Source organism: Crocodylus porosus, unplaced genomic scaffold (genome assembly GCF_001723895.1).
Source record: "Crocodylus porosus isolate Cpor-Errol unplaced genomic scaffold, CroPor_comp1, whole genome shotgun sequence".
Taxonomy (NCBI): domain Eukaryota; kingdom Metazoa; phylum Chordata; order Crocodylia; family Crocodylidae; genus Crocodylus; species Crocodylus porosus.
In genome coordinates, this window is record NW_017728907.1 from 11,590,944 (window position 1) to 11,617,369 (window position 26,426).

General features: G+C 42.0%; 1 protein-coding gene across 4 annotated transcripts in view; it reads right to left on the minus strand.

Moving 5' to 3' along the window:
- Positions 1 to 26,426, minus strand: part of MTA1 (metastasis associated 1) — a 122,720-nt gene that overhangs the window by 81,896 nt on the left and 14,398 nt on the right. For all 4 annotated transcript variants that reach the window (XM_019530736.1, XM_019530734.1, XM_019530737.1 and 1 more), the window contains exons 2-3: positions 12,820 to 12,887; positions 6,427 to 6,520 (exon numbers count right to left, since the gene is read on the minus strand). In XM_019530736.1, coding sequence (XP_019386281.1) covers positions 6,427 to 6,520; positions 12,820 to 12,887 — 162 coding nt within the window. The remainder of the gene's footprint in view (positions 1 to 6,426; positions 6,521 to 12,819; positions 12,888 to 26,426) is intronic.

The window sequence follows — 26,426 nt, forward strand, 5'->3', positions numbered from 1 at the left end:
GTTGAAAATTAATCACACGGCTGCTAACCTACAATAAATATACCAGCAGTAACTCACAAGCAAGTCATAGGATAGCTGGTTTGAAAACTAGTGGTTATAAAATTATAATTAAAAAAAACAACTTGGGAAGAGACCTCCATGCTTACATTTGAGTGTGCTCTGAAAGCAAGAAATCAACTCTAATTTCCAAAAGCCCTTTACTGTAATACTAATAAGGCACCATTTAAAGCAGAAGAGATGTCATGCAAAGTTTCTCTCAATACCTTTCATGTGTTTTAAAAATTCACATTAAAAATAATGTATATGCCTCAATTGCTACATGTCAACTACATCCACCACACATGCACACAAAACAAAGCCACCCACCAGCAAAACAAGTCTCATCTCAAAGACTGCAATTTTCTTCACCTTTAATCAAGAATATCATCCAACGAGCGTTTCATTTGCTTGCTTCATTTTTGTAACAAAACAAGGAGGCTGTAAAGCACATTTCCTTCTGTGTTAGCCCTGCTGTGTACAGGTTTTCAAAATAAAAAGGCACAATGCCACACAATTTCTAAGACATTACATAAGGCAACAAAAAAGAAAGAAAGAAAAACCCTGAACACAAAAAAAATTGTTAAAGCTTTTGAGGACAAGTGGGTAGGAACATTATGGAGAATAAAAAAAAAAGCTGTGTGCAAATATCCTTGCCTCCCTGCTCAAGATATGCTCCAATACTGAAAAGCATAAAACCTGATTAATGAAAACCTTAGGTTTGTTTTTTAAGAAAATAAGGCCCCGCCCCCAAGGCCACACTACAGCTCTGTAGGTTTGGCCTGCAGGTTTGTGGCTATAAAAAGACACTTCTACCATCTCAGGCACTTAGGAAAGGTCTCAATTTCAGACTAAGAATCATAACAGAGCTGACATTGGCCACAGATTGGGAGGTACATGTACATTTTACCCTCATACATCTTGATTGCTTGGGCTTTCTGCAAGCGGACTGAATTGACTTCGCAGTGAATGATGATCCATGAAGAACAGGCACTACAGCCTTTTAAAGAATTAATCTTGCCAGACAAACTTGACCGCTTTTATTACCAAATTACAAAGCAAGTAACTAGGGAGCACAACAGATGCAATATATTTGGTCTTTAACAAAGCATTTGATACACTACCACGTAAATTTTATTTTAAAATTAATTTCTTGGTTTGCCTAGGAATATGCATAGACAGAATACAACGCAAAAACTCTTCACAGAGATCAACGTGTAATACATCAAATTTGGGGAAGTGTCCAGAGAGAGCGGTGCAGGGAATGAGTTAGGTCCACTGATATTTAACATCTTTGTTAAGGATATGAAGACCAAATCATTAGTAACACACAAACAAAGTCTGTGGATGATACTACGCTAGAAAAAATGTGAACACTAATGAAGTTAGAAAGATTCAGACAGATGGAACATTTGGATGCAAAAAAATGAGAATCAATTTGAAAAAGTGAACGTTAATTCATACAGGGAAAATTAATTTAAAAAAAATGCAGGTACTCAATTGAAGAAGTGGAAATTATAATTATGAAAGACCCAGCATTGGTGGGTGGTAAATTAAACATCAATACCTGTTCAGCACAAGAGCACTAGACACTACAAGAACGTGATAGGGATCAATGCAATGTTGGGCTGCCTATTTAAAAAATAAAAATAAAATAAGAAAGACTGGAAGTGATAATCCTCTCTCTATAACCCAGGTACTATACTACTTTTGGCAATTAGGAAAAAGTTCCAAAAATATTTAAAAAAAATAAATAAATTCAAGATGACAGGGTTGGATTTATTTAAAAAAACAAAAAACCAACAACATTAGAATACACTTAGTCTAACAAGGATGAAAAAGGGAGATAAACTTGTGACTTATTACAATTAATAAGAAAATAAAGTAAGAGAACATTAAGATTAAGCATCAGGAACACGCACTTAAAAGACAATGCTATTAACTTGTGAAATAGCCTCCTAAATGAAATCACAAAACTTCCATCTCTAGGTAGTGTTAAAATGAGACTTTTAAATCTTAGAAGATATACTGCATAATATTACATTTTCAAAAGCTAGATGGTTTAGTAGGTTTTAACCTTATTTCTAAGTATGAAGTCTATAATAAACCTAACAGCCCCAGGTGTTGCAGGTAAACAATTGTAACCTAACAGCCCCAGGTGTTGCAGGTAAACAATTGTATCTTATCCTAGTGAGAAAACACACACCAGTTTTGTTTGTTTTTTGCCCTTCCTCTTCAGCAGCTGGTATTAGATATTATCAAAGTGGAGTAGATGGAGTACTGATCTAATACAACATGGTCGTTTCCAGTTTAACTCTAGAAGATGCACACACTGCCTGCCGTCACTTAAAATTCTTAGGCTATTTCAAGGCTTTCTTGCGATGACAAGTTCTCAATTTAGATTGATCTGAAAAAATGAACTGGACATGTCCAATGTTTGGATGAAGGGAAAGATAAACCAACCAAGACCTTTGACCCAAGACACACTCAGACGGAGTTCTACCTGGCAAGGGGTATAAAACCGACAATACCAACTATTCATTAGACAAGCAGATGAGGCACCTTCATGTTGGCCTGATAGTGACATTATTTTACTGCAAGATGCTCATTTTTAGAATTTTCAGCACTTCTAAAAATAAGCTGACTTGCAGGCCTGACACAAACAGCAGCTGCTGAAAGCAAATAGCAAAACTGTCCAAAGCTACTCAAGCTAACTCATGCACTGCAATTAACCAAGCACATCTCCTGTTTTTCCATGGGCTAGCATAAATAAATAAGAGCGCTGGGTCTTTGACCAAAGTTACCAGTGGGTAACAAATTGACAATGGTTAGGGAAAGAATCTTTTGACTGGAAACAGTTCACTACTTTAAGTGGTTTTGCCATCAACAGTTTATCAGTCATAGATTCTACTCTTTACTATGCTGGTCTCAATAAATTGCATAAAATAAAATGTGCGTTCCAATTCCCATGGTCTTCCTGCACTTTTATTTGGATGTTTATTCTTTGCCTGTCTTATACTATTGTGTGATCTTGCTGTAGGGCTGCTGAACAATAATCTGTTTCTACTTCTGAGGTGGATGTATTTCAGACCCAGGTGAGGCTATTCCACGAAGTACTTTGTGAAGTGACCAAGGAGTCTTGAGACTAGCATACACTTTTTAGTTAGCCATGGACAGCTGACAAAGGGTCTATAGACTGCCCCAAATAAGCTTTTTATCAGATGGCAAAAATTGGGAGTTCAAAAATCAAAACACAAGTCACACTGCATAGATCAGGTGCAAAACTGTCTACTGTCTAATGGATTAAGCTGATAAAATAAGGCAAAATTTTGTGTTTCCCCTTTTTTACTTCATATTAACTGGCGTGTATGTCATATAATATTTTTCTCTCCCTCCATCTATTGTCAAACACCAATTTTTAGTGAAATATATAGCAGTACTGAAAAAACATCAGATTCAAATGCCTGATACATTTACCCATTATTTGGTTCTCTCAAAGTCTAAAATAAAGGCATCCATCGTAGACTTACACTTATGAAGCCTTGTATTTTGAGTCCAGAAATATCTGCAGTCACACAGCTTCATTAATCAGTTGAACAAAGGCAGTTAAAAGATCAGTGATGCAGATATGTACATCTACTGCAAATGCATCAAAATGAGGCAGCAGGACACTTTATAAAAAGGGATCATTATGCAGTGAACTCAAAACCAGTGATAGTGGCAAGTCTCTCAGAATCCTAATTTCCTACAAAACTTAATTTCATTATAACATGCAGATTACAGTATTTTCTAACAGCATATTTAAATTCTCAATTAATGTTTAGAAGCATTGAGTGCTATCCAAAAGTATAATTTTACTTTTTCATAAAAGGGCAATTGAAGCCACTCAATTCAACCCAACAGGGATTTGTTAGAGAGTCTGTCTGAATTAAGTAGAGGACATTTTCTGGGAATTAATTTGTACTTGCACCAAATACAGAAAGATTCTAGTTAACAGAAAAATATAAACTGACAACAGATAGTTGCAGTTTCTGTGATGTTTCCATTAATAGGACTGCTCTATATGGTGGGATTTTCTAGATAGTTGTTCAAATAACTAAGAAAGTAAAGCACTCATTTCTATTTGTATCAAAATGCTTCATTTCATAACACAAAGAAACAAAAGAAGTCTGTCCTTGAAGTTTCAAAAAATGGCTATGCTGGTTAAATGCAAGACTTCTCATCATCTTCAGAGAGAGTATACCTTTGAACTATTTTTACCTGCTTCATTTATTGACTTATTGAATTGAGACATAAAAAAAAGTATCAACATATTCACTTTGCCCATTTGCAAGGAAGCATCTATTAAGCTTTAGCATTCCTGAGCAACACAACCATTATGGCAGTGAAGACAGTTAAAAAAAGCTCACTCTTTTGCAACCAAAAACAATATACAAAACAGCCAAAGCTCATCTTGGTGCCATATGACAATGTGTACCACGATGTGGTTATACTAGCATAATGCACAAGTTTCACTCCATTGAAACCATATTACAGACAATAAATATAAAGCTAACTAACTATTTTGAAGGCACAGAGCACATACAGGTCTAATTTTGCCAGGCCCTTTCAATGGCAGTGCTGAAAATTGCAATGCAAAGCAACATGCAACTCACAAGGATAAAATTACACCTCTATAAATGCATCTAGTCAATGAATAGCAAAAAGAGCAAAAATCTATTGTACAGCTATACAGGTCAGATTCTGTAATACAGATACTAAAAAGAAATAGTGAAATTGTACAATTACATTCTCAAATCAGGGTATGCTATACTGAAGTTCTGCATCTTTTCCCATCTTAGAGTGCAGAACAATAAAAAAGTCTTAAATTATATGGGCCTAAACCACAATACCCTTTACCTACACATTTTTTTTTTGCTGAACTATCATGAACTTACATTATTAAATATTATCTTATTCTTATATATTTACACTTGCTTAATTGATTTTATAATCTACCAGTTAATAATGATCTCAAATAATTACGTTTTCTTCCTTTTACATTATGCATATTAAATCAATTTTGTCAATACTTTGGGGTTGTTATTGTTGTTTCCTATCTTGCGGGCTGTTACCTTTTCTAGTAAGCCAGCCTGAATCTTCTGGATAAGACTGGATATAAAATCTAAATAATAAGTTACTTTTCCTCCTTTGGAGATAGATGCGCCACTTACGGCATCTCATTGTACCATAGATCATCTACTTTAATTGCCCTAACAATGCAGCCAATCACTAGTATATCAGAAAATTCACAAGTCAAGAGCTTTACGACTCATGAACATTCTCTGCGATGTCTGTTTGATCGCAACTTATGCAGGCGGATATCTAATTTGTATTTTTCCCACTAAACTTAAACTGTCTTAAGGAATTTCAAATATTTGATGTACTTTTTCTAGCAAACGAAGAGAATTTGTGCTCTGCTGATTTGACTGGTACCAGCATATGCACAAATGCCAAGCTCTCACTGAAAATATATGAAAATGCTCACAAATTCTGACATGCTAAGTATCTGATGGCATAAAATAATAATAGCATATTTGAAAGACAGAAACAGTTGAATGCAACTGACAGCAATATAACACAAGCTCTTTCAAGATCTGCAATTTAGCTGAAGTTCCTATAAAAAAAAGCTTCTTCCAATTGCTCCTTATACTTGAGCTGTAGTTTAACTAGGTCTTATTTACTTTTTTTTGTAATAAAAAGATAAACATTCATGAACATCTCTGAAATATACAATTACATACAATACTAGAAGCAGCAACAGCCCACTGTTGTATTTGATACTGCACCTTCTAACATTTTTCTTTTTAAAATAAAGTTCTGCTCTCCATGATAGAGAAAATGTGTATCATACGCTCTTCAGGAAACACCAGTATAAACAAAGGACTATAATATATCATCATGACAAAAATACGAGAAACTGTGATCAAGTAACTAGACACAGGGTCTGGACATATAAACACATATATACTAGCATAATTTGGTTTTGTATACCTAAATTATAATAAATGACAGGCAAAATGACAGGCAGGGTAGCCAGCTTAAGGGCGTTATTTCTATGCTTTGCCACTGTTATGGAGCCAATAATAATCTGCTTGAACTGAGCAAATGGCAACCCCAACCTAATCTATGGGCACCCTATACTTGCATTAACATAATTTTGCCTCAGATTCTTTCAGAGTTAATCCCACATCATAGTAGGAAAGTTACCCCTGTAAAAGGTCATTTTAAATCATTTTGTAGTTTCAAAGTACATCCAGCCTCACCACAGACAGCACAAATATTCTATCCAAACTTAGAAATTTGAATCAATAAATGGTTAAAAAAAATACTTATTGAAAAAAAGCTTACTTGCATGTTTGTCTGCCAGTACAATAAGGGTACTTGATATGTCCCGTCTTCTATAGAAACACACCACTTTTGCTTCCACGTTTCCATTGGCAGTCTGTTAAGATAAACAGAAAAACTGTTTTTGAGCACTAATAAAAACCTGGGTCTCAAACCACTAAATTTGACCCCTTTGAAATGTATGGTAGTCTGACTATAAATACTCTGCTAAATGTGTGAACTGCTATGAAAACAATGCATTTATACAGAAAATTAGAAGTCATTATCAGATAATCCAAGGGAATTTTCCAAGACCGAAAAAATCATACAAGAATAGATCACTGATCCAACGCTGTTTCTTGTCTTTACCCAAAATCCATTCTGGATAGTACAAAGAAAGTAAATCAAAAACCTCTGAGAAATCAAACTGGGATACAATAAAGGTGTCAAGGGCATGTATTATCCTTACGTATTAACCTAATCCATTAACCAAAGATTTCACTTAGTGCCAACTCTGGCAACCTGCAGCCTACAAAGAGTCCAACAGGCAGCCAATCCAGCCCTCCCTGCTCTGTGCCAAAGGCTGTTCTCTGACTCTGCTACTGCAGCTTTCATTTTGCATTACTGCCAAATTCAAAGCTTTCCAGTCACTGGTGACAGGAAGAAAAAAAAGAAAAAAATCAACAGCACTTGTTGGCAATGGCAAGCAGGGGCTGCTGTAGAGGAGTGCAAGACCAGCCCTCAGCCCACAGCAGGGAGGGCTAGGGCACTGCAGAGGGGACTGGCAGCTTGCAGTGGCAGCTGAGTTACAAGTAGTAGCCTACTCTTCGTGAAAGTTGCCAACCCTTGGCCTGTTGACCTGCCCTAGAAATGAGAGGAAAGTTATATTAGATCATATTTTCTATCCTTTCTCCAATAAAGTAGTCTTACTTCATACATTCCTATCAATGCTACTGAGATTAATTTTTAGATTTAAGTGCTGTTCACTAAATACAAGGGGAACAAAATTTAGCTCTTTTTGTGCAATTCCACTCTTCCTGCAAAATTCTCATGGAAACCATTTCGGTAGGCAAGGAAACCACCCCTGCACTGGCAGTTACATATTGCTCTTAAATCTTCCTTCTTGATAGCTGATTTTACAGTATTCAAAACTTCCCATAGAAAAATTAATCATAGAATCTTAGAAAATTAGGCTTGGAAGGGATCTTGGGAGGTCATCTAGTCCAACCCTTTGCTCAAAACAGGATCATCAGCAACCAGATCTTCCTACCCAAGGGCTTTGTCTAGCCAGGTCTTAACAGCCTCTAAGGATGTGGAATCCACCACCTCTTTGGGTAACCTGTTCCAGTACTTTACTATGCTCCTTGTGAGAAAGTTTTTCCTAATATCTACCCTAGTGGCTGGCAAAGTACAGCCTGTGGGCCAGATCTGGCCTGCCAGATGCTTTCAGCTGGCCCCTGGCACCCACCAACTAGCTGTATCCCGCCCAGCCCTTTCAACCACAAGAGTGGAAGCAAGTTGCCCACGCATACACACACCCTGCCAACACACCCTATTGCACCTCACCCCCCCCATTACAGGCAGAAGAGCCCAGTCTGGCCAACACACAGCTTCTGGGCAGGGCTGCTGCTGCAACTCACTCTGTGCACCAGGTAGGAAAGTGGTGGGGGGAAGGGCAGGGGAGCTGCAGCTAGGTAGGAGCATAGAGCTTGGGGCTGGTAGCAGTGCGAAGCCCACACCTAGAGGGGTGGTGGCAGCGTAGTGCTTGGGTGGACAGGGTGTTGGTTTTGAAGGAAAGTCAGGAGGGTGCTGGGAGGGGGTATGGAGACAACCCCACACGCCCATCACGGCATGCAGCAGGCAGGGGCGCTCGTGCCTGGTGCAGACACTGCCACTCGACAGCACACAGCTCCAGCCAGCACCACACACTGCAGCAAGGAATGCAATACTAAAATTTAAGCTGGAGGGAGGGAGGAAACAAGCAGCACATACACACACCAGCACAATGTTTCCATTTCCCCATGTAGTTTTCTAGCAGGTGTCCGCAAGCTACGGCCTGTGACCCAGATCCAGCCAGTGAAGAAACTGGCCTGCTGCAGGTCTAATCCTGTCCGAATTTAACTAAGGGCATGCCAATTCCCATCAGTTTGATCCAGCTGATGTTTTGATAATGGTGCACCAATTGCCTCTGGCCACTCCAACTAGCTTCTCCAGCCTGTGTGGGGGGCTGATTTTCTTCAGTACAACCTCTGCTCATCACTGCTGAAGTAGCCAGAGGGGAAAGGTGGCCTGCTGTCCCAGCTGGGTTGCAAGCTGTGGCCCACATTAGTACAAGGTTACCAACCCCTGTTACATGGTTTGTTAAGGCTTTAAAAGAACCTCTGACATTTTCAGAATAGTCCCAAACCTGACATTTTGAAGGCTCAAAATCCTAGACACAAGATGACAGATTTCTGGATTCTGGATAAGAAACTGACTGCTTTTAAAAGCTTGGAAAAGGAAGAGATGTTTCCCAGGAAACTGCCAATGGGTCCAAGTCCCACAGTTGATGAACTGGAGCTATTTAAATCATACAAATTCTGATCCATCAAATTTCTGAAGCCCAGCGCCATTCATTCACATGAAGAAAATACATCTCTCTTTGACAGGGTATAGGATTTCTACCTAGACCTTTAAAAAATAATTCTCTGCCCTTTCTGGAGCAAAAGCTCCAAATGTTTGATAATGATGCAAAAATAAACAAGACTCTCTCTAATTTACCACATTTGCTATATACTGAGGAGATCACTACTGTATCATCTGTGGGGAGCAGAGCGGTGAAAACTATTGCTGGAGAGGACCAACACTAACTGTTTAGCGGATTGAGGCTTCTTTCTAATTTTTCCTCATAAGCAGAGATCATGGTTTTGTCCGTTAAAAAAATCCAAAATTATCTGATTAAAAACCCCCAAATACATGTTTTTCGGCAATTAAAATGACATGCCACTATATATATAGGTATCAGCTAAACAAAATGTTCTATTGAGATATTTACAATTTTAAAGCAATTTGGAAGCCTACTACTGCTATAACAATCACTGTAACAAAATACATTCCAAATACCTATATAGAATCAATGAGTCGAAAGAGACCTAGACAGATCATCTAGTCCGACTCCCTGTCATGGGCAGGAAGGAGCACTGGGGGTGGCAGGGGTCATAAGACCCCAGCCAGGTACCTGTCCAGTCTCCTCTTGAAGATCTCCAGGGAAGGTGAGAGCACCACCTCTCTGGGAAGCCTATTCCAGGCTCTGGCCACCCTTACCGTGAAGCAGTTCTTCCTAATATCTAACCTAAACCTATCCTCCCTCAGCTTGTGGCCATTGTTCCTAGTGACTCCAAGGGGGGCCCTGGTGAACAGACCTTCCCCGAGTCCCTGCTGCTGGCCCCTGATAAGGCTGTAGGCAACCACAAGATCCCCCCTCAGTCTCCTCTTGTGGAGACTGAAGAGATTCAGGTCCCTCAGCCTCTCCTCATAGGGCTTGCCACGGAGGCCCTCAACTACACGAGTGGCCCTCCTCTGGACCCTCTCCAGGTTCTCCATGTCCTTATTGAAGTGTGGCACCCAGAACTGGACACAGTACTCCAGCTGCAGCCTGACCAGTGCCCCACAGAGGGGGAGCAAGAACTCTCTGGAGCTGCCCCTGTTGATGCGTGACAGGGCGCGGTTGGCTCTGCCTATTGCTTCGTCACATTGGCGACTCACATTCATCCTGGAGTCAATCCTAACTCCAAGATCCCTCTCTGCCTCTGTGCTGCCGAGAGGGGCAGCCCCTAACCTATAACCATGATGCTGGTTCCCTCTCCCTAGGTGCAGCACCCCGCACTTGTCCTTGTTGAACTGCATCCTGTTCAGATCCGCCCACTTCTCTAACCTATCCAGGTCTGCCTGGATGCGGTCCCTGCCTGCCGGTGTATTCACTTTACCCCACAGCTTGGTGTCATCAGCAAACTTGAACAGGGTGCTCTCCACACCCTCGTCCAGGTCACTAATGAAGATATTGAACAGCACCGGCCCCAGGACCGAGCCCTGGGGGACTCCGCAGCCCACATGCTCCCAGGTCGACATCGACCCATCCACCACCACCCTCTGGGTGCACCCCGGAGCCAGTTTGCCACCCATGTGACTGTGCATTCGTCAATGCCGCAGTCCCTCAGCTTGCCCACCAGAATTGGGTGGGACACTGTGTCAAAGGCCTTCTGGAAGTCCAAGAATATATATTTTGGTATTTAATTTTATAGTGTTTTTTTAAATCATGGAAAAATCAGAGCTCCCTACTCCCTTTGCTCTCCAAGATGTGGGTCCAGCTGTGCTTGTCCCCCTGCTGCCTTATGGTGCTGAGCACTCCTGATATGCTGGTGACTCTCACTCCCAAGCCACAGCCTTACCAATGTGACCTGTACCCCCCAGCCCTGCCAGCATTACCTGCAGGCAGAACCAGCTTTAGGTGTAGGCAGTGAGGGCAACCACCCAGGGCACCAAGGTGCAGGAGGGGAGGATGGCAGAGGGCATCATGGCACCCCAGAGGCAGGGCCCTGCCTCAGCTTGGGCAGGGGTGGAAGAGGAAGAAGCAATCTGGGGATGCCCCTCATTACTGATCCACAGCCCCCAGCCATCCCTGCCCTGCTGGAGGGTACCCTAGCTGCTCCAAGCCAGGGGTGGGTGGGGAGAAAAAGGTGGGTGGTCTTTTTGGAGCTTGGCCTCTACCCCAACGGAGCAGAGCTGGTCCGAACTTGCCAGAGCTTGGTCCCTGATGGCCCAGACCAAACCTGTGCCATTGAGGTGCTCCCCAGTGGTGCAGAGCCAGTTCAGACTCACCAGAGCTCAGTCCTCAGCCCTAGTGGTGCAGGGAAGGTCCCGAAGCCCTGGCCCTCCACCCCATGCCCATCCCACAGCTAGGAGCTGTGCAGGGGGGAAAGAGGCTGGGGTCCCTGTTGTCCCACACCCACCCTCAGCCCAGGCTCCCCTCATGGCAACTGCATGGACACCCCCATGCCTGAGGGAGCCGCAGATACCCAGCCCCAGGCACCTCCCCAGCCCTCTCAGCTGCTGCTCCCAGGTGCTGGCTCCAGCCAGGCTGCAACCCTGCACACCCCACTGTTAGCGCAGAAATCTATGGGGGGCAAGTGCCCCCCCACCCCCTAACGCGTTGCCAGTGGAGCTGGGGGCAGGGCCAGGGGAAGTCCAGGATGGTTTGGGGCAGGCAAAGGATAGCATCACAGCCCCTACAGTCAGCATCGCAGCTCCCCCCTCTGCACAGGCTGTTGGTACCTGCCAGGGGCTGCAGGGCAGTGCAGGTGGTATAACACAGCTGGCAGGAGCCACTGTGACAGTAGGCTGAAGCCCATATGGCACCATGCAGTGCAGGGAGCAATGCAAAGTTGCCTAGCAGCAGCAACTCTAGCACCCATTGTACCTCCTTGGAGTCCCCACCAGCCCCCCCACCTCATCCCAGAGCATCAGTGCCCTGACAAGCATGGCAGGCAGCACAGGGGCCAGGCCCCACACTGCTTTGCACAGGCAACAGCAGGCAGCACGGGGCTGCAGCAAGGTGTGACAGCACAGCAGCACTAGCAGTGCCAACCACCCTGCCACCCCTCTCCTCCCCCTGTCCCAGCCCTTCTCCTGCTGCTGCCAGGTGCTGGCTGCAGCCCTGTACCCTGCTGTCATCGCAGAAATCAGGGTGGGGGGGGGAAGTTCCCCCTGATGCATTCCCAGTGCCCCCCACCCCCCCCGATGGATCCCTGCTCATGAAAAAAAGGTTCCTTAGACAGTTCCAATTACAACCCCTTCCATTCTCCATCCAGGACAATTGATATTTCATCTTCAGATCAAACTATCACAGCACAAAGATTGTAAGAAGTGCAGAATAAATTCTGTCCATCAGACCAAGATGAGAGATTACAAATCACCATCAAAATACCCTCTAGCTGGTACACTGTTCTTTCTGAACAGTGCACGATAGGCACTTCATAAACAAGTGGCTGTTCCCAAATAATCAAGATCAGTGATTTTGAAGCAGGGTGTCATGGCACCCTACCTACGGTGCTCTGAGATCCTTTCAAGGGTGCCATGGGATGCCATACAATATTAACATTGCTAAGTTTACAAATATGATTCACAAGATAAACCCAGAGATTTCAAATAGAAATTTACATTTGGGGTCTTTTTGAGTTCTGTGCAACAAAAAATCCCAACGCTCTGTTATTTTTCATTCAAGGGGTGGCTCGAGTCTAAAAAGGTTGAAAACCACTGATCTAAACCATAATCAGGAATTACAACAGTAAATATATTTTTAACCTCCTAGCGCCTAAAAGACTTTAAACAAAACTGGCAAGGGTGGGGGGATGAGAAGGCTGTTAATGTGCACTACATTACCTTATTGAGTTCTTCTATTCTTCGTATCAAATATGGATTACTTGAAGAATTTTCAAAGTAGACATAATCTGAAAAATAGATGTAGAAAAACAAGATTTAGGCGTGTGTAAAAATAGCAGCAGTACCTTTCTTCCTTAAAAACAAAAACAAAGAAAACAACCCCCCCCACAAACACTTACACATTCAGTGACATTGTACCAATGCATCTTACCCCACATACCAAGTATCCCCTCCAGATCCCAAATAGTAACTGAAGGTATGCGTAATGATAATCCAGGCTAAATTATTTTAATATTACATGCAAAAAGTGGCATATGTAAATCTGAAGGAAGTAAAAAAACCCCCAAAAAATCCTCCATGCTGGGGAGGGTGGGGTAAGTTAAACAAGTTCACTTGCCAGCCTACACATTCAGCAAGCAATGTTTAAGATGATCCTCTTCACCCTCTGACCAGGATTATCATTTCTATCTTTGAGTCCCTTTACTAGCCAACTCCTCCTTCCATATCAAGTTCTAGCTTCTTATTCTTACCTTTTAAGACTACAACTTTGTACACCAACTTCTCTCACTTCCCCTGCCTTGCTCCAAAGTCTGTTTTCCTTCTTTTATCCTCATCTACTATCACTTTCACATCTGCTGAACCTTGGCCTGAAACTCCCACTTTAGCTCAAAATGCCTTTTTGAGAGGGATTTGAAAGGAAAACCTTTCTTCTGTAAACCTCACAAACTATACCCCACGTCAGGAAGTGTGCGGTCAGCACATATATTATTGATCATATTTCATATTATTGAACCCCTGCAGGAAGGGGAAAACCCCCCACAAGCAGCAAGATGCCTCCTATGAAAAGCACTTGTAAACAGCAGATTTACAAGAGCAGAGTTATTTATTAATAAGGATCATTTTTCCCATTTTATATATGGGGAAACTAAGGCTAAGAGCAAAGTCATCTAGAAAGCTAGTGTCAAGAGCCAGGAAAAGGACCCAGGGTTCCTAATCCAAGTCCAATGTCTTAGCCACAAATACAGGGTGGTCAATCCCTGGCCCACAGGCCAAATCTGGCCTGTGGGGCTCCCCACGGGTCCATAAATTTGGCAGTGGGGGAGCAGTGGATGGAGTACCTGATCCCAGCATGCAGGGCCAGGCAAAGGCAGTAGTGGGCATCAAGGCCCAATCCCAGTGTGGGGAAATAGGACGTGGCAGAGCCAGATTCTCAGGGACCAATCCCAGAGCACAGGGAGTGGTGCTGGGTCCCTAATGCCCTGTCCTGTGCTCTGGGATTGGGAGAGGGTAGTGCACCATGGCCTGATCCAGCATACCGTCTGACCCCCTGGGGGCCACTCATCTGGTCTGCAGGGCCAAAAAGATTGATCACTAGGCCCACTAGCACATACTGCAAGGCACTGGACATTCAGAAACAGCAAAGCAGGAAGTATCCTGAAGAACTGACCATACAAGATGACAAGCAATATATGATGGCAGAATAAATTTTTTTTTTTTTTTACATCCACTTGTTAAGTTTAGCTACACCCTGCAATTAAGCACTCTGTTTATAAGCCAGAAAGCTCTCTCTCCAGCTTGTGGCTGGAAGGTTTTCTGTGGTGCATAACATTTGTATGTCTTCTTTAAAGCCTGAGTTTTATTTCTTCAGAATAAGATTGCTTAGCCCAAGTTCATCATATCAAGCATGTCTTTTCCCTTGGTCACGGTATTCTGCAGAGGCCAGACTGCTCCCTACAGGATTATGCTGCATATACTCTCTTCTTGGGAACTAAGTTGAGCCTGTTTCCTCACCCTGACACCCCAACCACTTTTTATTTTTTAAATATGACTTGCTGTCTATCAATCTGTCAGTCTAAGAGATGTACATAAAACTGACCAGGGGACTCCTGCAGCAGCCAGATTACTCTCTACAATTCCCTAGCTCTCTTGCTTCTGGTAAATGCAAGACAGGATTCCCCAAAGGGAGGTGCTGTTTCATCTGTACTTATTTTGTGAAGCTCCATCACACCTAAGACAGGAATCATGTCTTCTTTAGCATTGAGTATGCTGTCAAGACTTTCTAGCATTGTGTTTGCTCATTCACAGTAGCACTCTCACAAGTAAAAAGGGAGCGCTTTCAGTTCTAATAACATTGGTGCTCAAATGAAATGCTCATACAACTGGTCTCCGGCACTAGGGATTCCCCTCCCGATCAAAGAGAAGGAAGCAGCATAGAGGTTCTCTATCTCTCTGGTGTAATTCTGAGGATGTTAAAGACTGATTTCTGCACCAGCAGTTCAGGCCCTCTAACATAGTGTGGAAAGAATAAAATCAATAAGAGCAGGAATAGATGTTCTCTTCTTACTCTGAACTTAACCCTCATCCCAATACATTCCCTACCAACTCTCTACAGTATTGACATTCATGTCCACACTTGCAAAACCTTTTCAGGACATTATATGTGGCATGCAGAGGTTCGCTTGTTTAACAGAAGCAATGAAACTGATCAAATGAACATCCCACTTGACATGGGATAGGTAGAAGTACAGTGGGAAATACTGAACTGTCAACTGGACCTCACACAATAACTAAGAGAGAGTAAGGTGCTCTGGTATCAGTTAAACCACTGCATTTCATTAAGTAACTGAGCATGAACCAATGTAACTAAGACCTCTAACAGATGTTGCATTTATTGCACAAATAATTTGCTAATCATAAAATAAACAGTAACATGCCACATGTGCAAGCAGTTTATCATGCAACAAAATGGCAAAGCAACCAAAGATGCGCCAGATTTAGTGTTTCCTGTTTCTATCATGCTTTAATTGAAACATGTGGCTCTCAAGCACCCGGGAGCCGGAGCACTGCTTCACATCATAGGCTCCCAGGTGCCAGCACTTTGACCTATACAGGGAGTACTCCCTACCCAGTTCTCAGGCACAGGGTGGCTATATCCTGGATCTGAGGGCTGCCCCTTGCCCAATCTCATGGGTCTGAGAGACCAGGTAGCGAGCAACCCTCAAATCCAAGATACAGGTGCCCCCTGCCTGGGGAATGGCATATTTGTGCAGCCTAGCCTACCTTTAAAATGTTCAAGCACTGGGAAGCAGCTCCCTGAAGTCAGGCTCCCTATGGGTCCAGAAGCTGAAAGGACACCCCCGCTCCCCCAAGCAACGTGGCATCAGGAGGGCATAAGGAAAAGTCTATGATGACACATTTCCCACAGCACTCCTTGAAGACCCCTACACCCTAGCAGTCATGCAGCTGGGATCTAACAAATTTACTCCCACAGCCCAAAATCATACTTCCTGTCATGCACATCTGGCATGGCAGGACACACAATTGTAGGGATCCAGGAAAAATTCATCAGGTCCCAATGATGGAATTAGCATCTGCCAGGGGCTGAAAGGCAAAAAGGACAAAAGAGGGTGCAGGCTTTCAAGCATGGTTTCAGAAAGATACATAATGCTACACACCTTGTTATTATACAGAATTATCACTCAGCAAAGTTGCATTTGTTTGATGAAAGCAAGTTACAATGTTGCAATGAGAAGGCTCATATGTAATAATAGGCTCAGTTTCCAGGTGACATGAAACAGGAAAAAAAGTAGCAATGAATAGTAGGGATAGTATACTAACTGCTTTGTTGCACTTTCCACTATCACAAAGTGGGTTTTCAGCTCTTTAAGGCCTGTTATCTTAGCTTGTGGTACAAAGGACTTATGCTAGTGCTAATTCAGTGACAGTCCTTTCCCTCTTAAATTTTTTATCCAAGGTTTAAAAGTAGCAATGGGCAAACCTAAAAGGCTTGTAATTTGCATTTGGTTTGGAAAAGATCAAAATATCTGATATTTCAAGTCTGATATTTTAAATCTTCTCTGAATTATCAGAACCTGGGGGAAAAATCATTTTTTACCATAAGAAAGTGCCAGTTCTCTGTAGTACATGAAGCAGAAGTGACAGCTTTACATCACTGGAGCCAATGATAAGACAGCATGGAATAATAAAATTAGGCAATCATGAGGCAAAAAACATTATGCAATTAATGGAACACTAACTGAATTAGAAGGAAAATCCTTCCTCCCTCCTCCTTAGAGTCGAGTCAGTACAGATTTGTTTGGCCACACACTGAGTGGAAGGGGGGAAATGAAGGGCACATCTGCTGCACAACTCAGCTGCAAACTAACTCACTATAACTCGGCCGTTATGGAGAAGAGATCCACCAATATGAAGATCTCTCCCTCATCTCACATAAAAGGGTCACACTTCAGGGAAGTGATTCTCAAATGGGTTCCCACAGGATTCTTTAAAAGGGTTAGCCTCCAGGCACTGGTAGGTGGAACTACCCTGCCACACCTCAGTTTCTATGAGATGCCCGTGGAGCTGAACCAGGAAATAGTAGCAGTGGGAGGGGGTACCTGCTGCAGTCTGGCCTGATAGAAAGGGACACTGTGATGCTGCTGCTATTGGCCCACCTGAGACCTCAGACTGGCAACACCACCACCATGGAGAGACTAAGTGCTGCCCCTGGTCTTCCTGAAAGGCATGGGGCACTGCAGGCTTCAGGCATCAAGGCAAGGCAGGAGAACAGGTCTCTCTTGCATTAAGGGGGGGGAGGGGGGGGGCGCGGAGAATAAAACAAGAGCTACCTCTGCCTACATTCAAAGAGGGTGCCACTAAGTTCAAAAAAAGTTATGGAGGGGGGCCTCAAGTCAAAAAAGGTTGAGAACTACTGCTTTAAGGCTGCAGTAACTAGCCATCAAAGAAAGCATGAATGATCCTCTCCTCCCTACTGTGCTGCCAGACAGCAAAGCTAGCAATTACATCAGCTACTTGGGTCTTCTGGGCAGAAGGCTGAGCATTTTGGTCCAACTACATTTGTGAAGCCTAGGGCTGCAAATTCAGGAGCTCAAAAAGATGAGAAACGTCAACATTTCTAGTTGAACATGACAACTTTGGCTCTGTGCTTTATTGAGTAACTACATTAAAGATTTTGAATGCATAAGTCTCCCATGCTGCTTCTCTCAAAACAATATAAAAAGGCCATCTTAAATAAACAGTCCTACAAGTTTTTCACATATAAAAGAATGCATCACTACATCTGATATGGCTAAATTAAGCAGCTCTCTCAAAGACTGAAAGCTGTATTTAAAGTGGACAGTAAAACAAAACTTACAACTTTATAACCAGTACCTGGAACTAAAATCTGGCATTATCCCGACAAGTAAACTATAGATCTGTTAGGTATCCAGGTTGTAGCCATATTGGTCTAGAGGCAAAACGAACTGGAACTCAGGGTAGAGGCAATATCTTTTATTAGACCAACTAGATGTTTGCAAAATAGTTGGTCTAATAAAAGATATCCCCTCTACCATGAGTTCCGATTCCTACAGATCTGTTGGCATTTTGAGTACCTATATCGTAATAGGCAGGGAGAAGCTAATAAGCATCATGACTATTAGCAAACTTACTGCAGAAGACAATTCATTACAAGGTACATTTAAACCTCTGAGAGAGAGACAGACAGAGCAAGCACGAGCATGCATAAAAAGTTTTTTGTTGGTTCTTATTTCAAGTGTATTCAAACAAATACTCACCATCCACATTTCAAACCAGCTTAACATACACACAAACACATTAAGTAGTCCACCATGAATTTTAGCAAGTAAGTCATAAAATTGTTACCTAGTCCACATTACTGAAAACTAGCAGGAAATATTTTTCTAAGCCTCAACATCAAGTATAATTGGGAAATGGAGTGTGGTACATATCATGTGAAAAGGAATGTCGCAAGAGAAAGGAATACCATTTGCGTTCTCAGAAACACACTTAAGAGTGCCATGTTTCCAACTAAAACTCAAATATACAAAGGGAGACTTGGATAGATTACTATTCCACTATTAAAAAAAATAAAATTCAGTAAAATAAACCTTAAAACACTGCCTTAAGGGGGGGGGCAAAGATTTTTTTTAAAGCTCAGTTACTCAGCCTGGTTGCTGCACAGGAAGTTATATGCAACATGGGACAGTTTGTACAGGCTCCCACAGGAATGTAAAGAGATAAAGAAACAAAGCTCCTTGCACACATTATCCATCAATTATACAAAACTTACACAACAGCCCTAAGAAAAAAGAAAAAGGAGATAGAATTGCCAATGTGTTAAGCTTCCCTTTGTCTATCTCCAGCTACTTAAACATTAGAGGATTCCTATAAATACATTATAGTTTATTTGCTAAACCACCACATAATGGGGCACAGTATTTTCCTAATGTCATCAACCATAACTCTGCCACCATTTCCAAACAAGTTGTTTCTGAAGAGGGCATCTATTTAAGAAGATCATCTCAAACAGGCTATGGAGTGTCAGGAGCCCAAAAATGTTCTGCAATATTTAGGAATAGGTGAGGAAAGGAGAAAAAATACAAGAAGCCTGTACAACACTGCAGGGCTTGTTCTCCCGTGCCAGGGAAGAAGGAAGAAACATGAGACATGTAGCTGAAAAGAAGGCAACCAAAAAAAATCTAGGAAATGAGATCCAGTGACAGAAAAAGCATAGAACAATGCCTCAAAACAAGAGCAATCAGGCACTTCTTTGAAGTCCCCAGGCCATTAACGGATTTATCACTTACCTAAGTATAACATCAGTATATTTGCTGTGTCCCATAAAGGCAGGATGCCTCTTCCTCAGCATGAGGATGCTCCACAAGCCTACAGAATTCTTGACCTGGTAAATCTCTACGATAGTACTGCAAAACTGTTTCTCCCTTCCGGTTTTTGGCTAGTCCAGAATCATACTGAAATTGAGGCTTGTACAGATGGTATTAGATCAGGCTGGTAGAGGCTCAATCCAGAGAGGAAAGGGAGAAAATAGGGGGATATCTAGATTACTACATACTACAGGGAGGCTACTACAGGGAGGGCTAAACTACCACCCAGTAGGCTTTCAGAGACTACGTAAAAAAAGCCAGAAGTATTTTCAACCCATTTATCTATACTTATTTGCTTATGATCTTTTTGAGGTAGACTTCACCATGGTTATTTTCTCCTCTGTCACCTTCATATAGTGTTACAACAGTAGGCTTTTTAATTTTTTTGTGTTACAGGTCAAATGAGTCAAATCAGTTCAGAATCCTCTAGATCAGGGGTGGGCAAAATGCAGCCTGCCAAGCCATTCTATCTGGCTCGGGGAGGGGAGGGGGAGGGCTAAAAAGTTTAGAAAATTAATATTCATCTGCCCCTGGCTGTCTGTCATGCGGGCCCAAAACTCAGTAGGCGGCCCTCCACCTAAAATAATTGCCCACCCCTGCTCTAGACTGAGCAACACTCAATTGTTCAAACACCATACGTGGCACTACTACTGACAAATATCCACCACCCCAGACTTTTCAGCTTAGGGCTTCAGATACTCCCAAATTCATTGGTGGGCATCCTACGTGCAGTCCCAAGCCTGGAGGTGTGGGGTTTGGATGCCCCCCAACTCTCACTTGCCCTTAGCCAATGGCCACAAGAACTAGGCAGGCATACTATACATGACACTACACCCACTTCCTTAGTAGACTTCTCACACAGTGTAAAGCATGATACAGAGACTACACAGGCTGCACCATGCTGCAGATTTTCTAAGCGGCCACAGGCAGAGTTCAATTTCTTCATGGGCTGGATCTGGCTCACAGGCCACAGGTTGATAACTCTCGTCTTCCGAGAAAGATGTACCTGTGCTTCAAAGTCTACTTGTCCTTTTATCTCATGAGATTTTCTTGACCTTCAAAAGTACAACTTACTTTAGGTCCACAGTGCTCTTCAAACTACTTCTCCCCTGTAGACACAGAACAACCAATGCTCTAAATTTCAACACAAGAATAAGAAGAGAGGCTTCCTTCAGCTCTCAGGCCACATGCACATTGTCCCATCAGACTCCAAGTTCTAGACTTCCTGGCACCCTATGAGGCTCACCATTGACACAAATCTTTTTTCCAACAAATTAATGAGATGGTTATGGGATAATTTTGAGGGGGGGGGAAGCTATGCTGACATGTTCATTAAATAATGTGAAAACTCAAACCATTGTTGCTATTAAAAACAAGTTTCAAAGCAGATTGAAATATATGCATCAGCCAGATGCACGCTTTTTAACCAGAGATTAATTACTTCTAGCAAATGGGTCAAAATATTTACTTACATGGATATGCAATTGGTGTTGCATGCATACCCCCAAGAGGAGTTAAATTTAAAATTTCAAAAAAAAAAACGTTGTTTAATGCTGCACGTACCCTCTTGTCAATGGGTTCTCATATCTCCACTTAATTGATAGTATACCACCTCTTATATTCTATAACTCAATTTTTTGATTTACTGAAAGAAAATATTTAGGATTCTAGTAATGTGAAAGGACCAGGAATCCACACAGATAAGCCATCCTGAAGTACTGCAACTACAATGGTATTTTAGTGAATATAAGCAGCATTACCTCCATAGATGCCCATTCCACAAAATTACTGGGCCAGCAGGCTATCACTAAAGGTAAGAGCAATAAGTTTGAGGAAAAGGGTCTTAATTGAACATTAGTAGTTACTTTTCTTTTTGAAAACAGTGGCTACATCAAAGGCCACATGGAGAGAATACTACTATGAACAGGTACAGAGAGAACTTCAGGTACCAATACTGCACATTTCAACAAAAGCAATACCCAAGATGCAGTTGTGGTAATACTACACCCAGCAAATTATAATGTTGATACTGGATTCTCTCTTGCTTCATAGCAAAATGGGCCACAGGTGAAAAGTCAATCTCTTGTTATTAGTCCCACCAGGTAGGAACAATCTAGATTTCTCAGAGAACAGCTCAGATCAAATAAGAGACCGTTTAGCATTGTGGACCATGGCCTACTTTCTCCTGGTAAAACAAGGACTGAGAGATAATAATGGACAGAATTAAGTCCTCACAGGGAAAGAAATTGGAGGCCATATTTGATAAGAATTTGAAGCACTGAATGCAGCACCATCTTCTCTCTGGGGAGTCATGTAATGAATGGCCTTTATTGCATGGATATCAAAAACCCAAGGAGGCTGCTAGAAACACAGTTATCAGTAAACAGTGAGATAAAAGACATTCCAACAATGGCTGCTACTGTGAACCCAAAACTTTTTTTTAATATCGAGGGGAAAAGTGAAAAAAAAAGTTGCTATACCACTGGCCAAACTACTAAAAAAAATCCATTCTTAAAAACACTCCTCTTAAATCCCCAATCCAGATGAAACTTCATTATCTCTCAGAATCAGCAACAGCTTTTGCAGCATCTTCAATTAATCTTTTCGCAGCTGTTGACTCTACAGGAGATGACACTTTCCACTTGTCAGGTAGGACATATGCTTTTACTAATTAGGAAAGATTTCCATCTGCAGGTCTTAAATCCTTTACTAAGTACTAACAGTCTTAGGAGCTCCACCAACTACTTTAAAGAGTTTTAAGACTTGTGTTATTTTAAGAATTTTCAAAGTCTCTGTTTTACTTCTCAAGCTATTCAGCAATATGCAATTGCCATATTAACAGTTTTGACCCATATTTCTCAGTTATTTTCTCAAAATTTCTCTAATCGTATTTTTTGCAAACAATATATCCCTGAAATAAAATTATTTGTTTTTGAAAGATTCTTCCAGCATTATGGCTACGTGCAGCAGAAACAGAGCCTGATCTTCAGCAGACTCACCATCCCTTTCTTGCATAAATAAAGCTGAATCCCTTACTGCTGTTGACAACAGCTTTCCATGACTGGATCTATGATGCTAAAAAGACCTAAAGAGTCTGTGAAATAGAGACCATAGCTGAACAGGCTGTGCAATACAAAGTTGCTAAGGAGCAACTAGCATACAACAAACTTGCCCTAAGAAAGGTTAGGCTGATTACTGGAATATCAACACCATTAAAAAGAACACTTGAACGGTAACATCTCCAAAGTGAATGAGAATAAGCCCTTAAATCAAGTGACTCCTTCAACTGCCTGAATAGTAAGGCCACAGCTGCTGCACCGTGGAGCAGGAATCAAACCACTGTTTCCAACCCCATCACCTCAGCCAAAAATCAACTTCCTTACCTAATATATACCCCAATTTTGGTGACTGATTTTTGGGGGAAAGGTTTGTGTTGTATGTGAGAAAATATGGCATTTATCTCCAAATATTCTAATTTATTTTTTAAATATATTCTAAAACTAAATATGTAGCATACTGCAGCCAGACTTGTACAATAAATTATAACCAAATGATCAAAGTTTAGTTTCCTTTTTTAAACAAAGAATTACTACAAAAACCTCTTCTACCCAATTAACAAGACTGCATAATGCAGTCAATGGCTGCATCTACACAAGATGATACTGCACAGTAGCAACGAGCTACACTGCAATATCTCGTGGCTGCTTCACAGTAGCTTTGTGGGACACTAACCATAACACATTACTCTGTGGTAGTGTCAGAAAAAAAAAACTGCTGGGACACTATTGCACAGTAATGGCAGTCACTGCACACTTGTTTAGTATTTGGTTATGCAGACATGGCCAGTGAGTAGAACAGACACTTAGTGGAGACTCTTCTGACTGTAGAATCTGTTGATAAAGCAGTATGCATAGAACTGCTGCTAAATGGCCACTATCAAATAATATTAAACACAGACATTAAGAACATATTTACTTCTGAAGTACCCAACTCAAAAGAGATGATGAAGTTTCCAAAGGATCTACTGGTGCTTAACAGTCCTGGACAGACAGCATTTTCTTCTTAAAGTCTAGGAAAGGAAGTTTCTCACACAATACTGCCCACTCTCACACAAACAGAAGTTCCCAAATGAATGGATATGATCCTGCTCCTCCCTGCTTGTAAAGGGAGGGTATGGATGCTCAAGTGTCTGACTCAACCAAGACCATGCTTGGAAATATGTGCTCTGAAAGTCCTTAATGCTGTTCAGAGCTACACTATTTCCAAATCATTGGTATGAAGCCAGGGCTGTTCAACTGGCAGCTGTGGGCTGCAAGCAGCCAACAAGGCATGAACATGTAGCCCCTGAACTCCCACCCAACCACTGCTGCCCCTTGCTTCAACTGCAACAATACTCAGGGTCTTGGGGCTCCCCTTCTCTCTCTCAGCTTCTGGTGTCTGACCCACCCCTAGAAAGGTGGGACAGGGTGATATAGCATGTGGTGCCAAGTGAGCTGGCATCTCAGTGTCAGTGTGGCACTGTGCCACAGGACAGCCAGGGAGTGACCAGTGAAATGGGTCAGGAGGGCATCCACACATGCAGCTTGATGGCTCCATGGCCCCTTCTGGTGTGATCTATGGGGCATGTAGCCCCCAGCCACTTAGAAGCTGGTATGATATGAAGCCAATAAATTACATACTCTAAAGGGTTAGAAAAAATTTCTTTCTAGACTTGAAGAAATTTAGTCCTTTTCCAACTGTTCTTTGCCACGGTATTACCAGCAAAATGGCTTTGTGATCAAAAGGAACCTGAAAGAAGTGGGTAGTATTGCGATTAAGGCACAGGACTAAGTTCAGTTCCCAGTTCTCCCAGACTTGTTGCATAACCTCTGGGCAAGTCATTTAACCTATCTCCCTGTTTTTCAACCATAAAAAAGAAGAATTAACAATGGTGCTTTACCATAGAGGATGGCTGTAGAGAGAATTTCATTAAGGTAGGCAAGATATTTAAAAAAAAAGAAAAAAAAAAAAAGATAGCCTTATAAGCATTTGGATACAAATATGTGATTAATGGCTGGACACAGAGTTCACATACAGATGTGTACCCTAAAGTCCTCTATGGTCATCAAGCCAACATCTGTAGTTTGAGCCTTAGTAAAACAAATTTTTCTCGGATTCCTTTCCCAAATTTAGTCTTTTGGATCTTGGGCTTCAGCAAGAAGTCTAAAAAACTTCAGCCAGTCTGATTTTATTGCAATTAAGAATATTAAGGAGAGACACATAGAACTCCCAATAGTGCTCTTAGGAATAAGTGTTATTAGAACAAGGAGACACAATGCAGTTAGCTACCTTTTTACTTCTGTATACAAGAGGGAGAGGGGAAAGAAAACCTAAGATGGCTAGATAGAAGACAATGGACTCTTCTGTTGATGCATACAGAAGTTTTTAGAGTATCTACTGCTTTTTAAAAGGTCCCATGGTTTGCAAGACAGCACAATTTCTAGAGCTGGTTAGATGACAGAGAATCACTTGCAAACAACCCCTCTCCTCAAAGTGCAAAGTGTGGATTTAACTAATGGTTAGAGATCACCAAGCTGGTGCAGCAGTTCCTAAGGCTGAAAGCCTGCAACAAACTTCCTCAATAAGAATTAGAAGCAACAGGCTCTCCCCAGGAAACATGAATCCACCTAAAACAGTGTGCTACATCATGCGATTATGGGAAAGGAAAAAAAATCATCTCTATTGGCTTCCCCCTTATAAGGAACACTGGCATCCTATAGATTGATTGGTTCCAGATCCACCAGTCTCCTGGAAATCAGCTGAATGTCTTAAGAATCATCACTGAATCATCATCAGGTCAAAGTTGGCAAATTCCTATGACTCCTATTACAAGAACAGTCTATTTTGTCTGATCCATTAACTGTTCCAACTGCTGTAATTCTATTTACTAATAACTAACTTCTTTCTGCTCTATTCAGTCACAGTCTCTACTTGGGGTTATGAAGCCCCACAATCCAAAATACCTTCTGTAGAAGTGGCTTGCCTGTTTTCCATCTCAAGATTTAAGAATGCCTAAAGGGACGTAGATAGAGTTATTCCAAATCAATTTTGTGTGGACACTTATTCCAAAATAACATGTTTGCCCACAGAGTTAATTAGGAATAATTGCCTGTGGAAAAAGCCCAAATCATGAGAGCTGCTTTTTGTTTAATCATATAAAATGCTTCTTGTTTTTTACAACACCTTAACAAAAGCTGCCATTTCCAGTTTCCTGTGTTTTTACAGTTTCCTGCACTTCCTTTAGGGTCTTCAGTGCTGGATGCCTGGGCAAGGTCTATACAGGAATACAACACCCTGCACACTGGAAAGCAGGTGAGATTACACAGTATTAAGTACCACACTGTACATGCATACATCCACACATCTCTCTAAATTCAATACTTAGTCAGTTTTAGCTATGTTCTCTATACTACAGATAGCGAATATATCAGACCTGTCAAACTAGAACAATATCTTGCCTACCTGATTATATAAACATGACACTAAACTTTAGGGAAATTCAACATCCCCGTCCCCACAAAAAAACCCAAACACATTACTTTTAAAGAATGTGTGCGTTTTGCTTTGCAACCTTAACAGTCAGGATATGCCATTACTACATGCTAACCCAGGGATGGGCAAAATATGGCCTGCGGGCTGCATCCGGCCTGTGAGGCCATTCTATCTGGCCCGCAAGTCCTCTAAAAAATGTAGAAAATTAATATTTATCTGCCCCCGCTTCATGTAAAAAATGACAGGAACCAAGGGCAGTAGGACCCAGGGGAAGCCCACCTGGCCCCACCCCACCCCACCCTCAGCTGGAAGCCCCAGCAGGGGCTTCTGGCCTGGGACCACATGGCTGCCCTGTGCTGAAGCCTCAGGTAAGGGTGGGGGGGGGAGAGG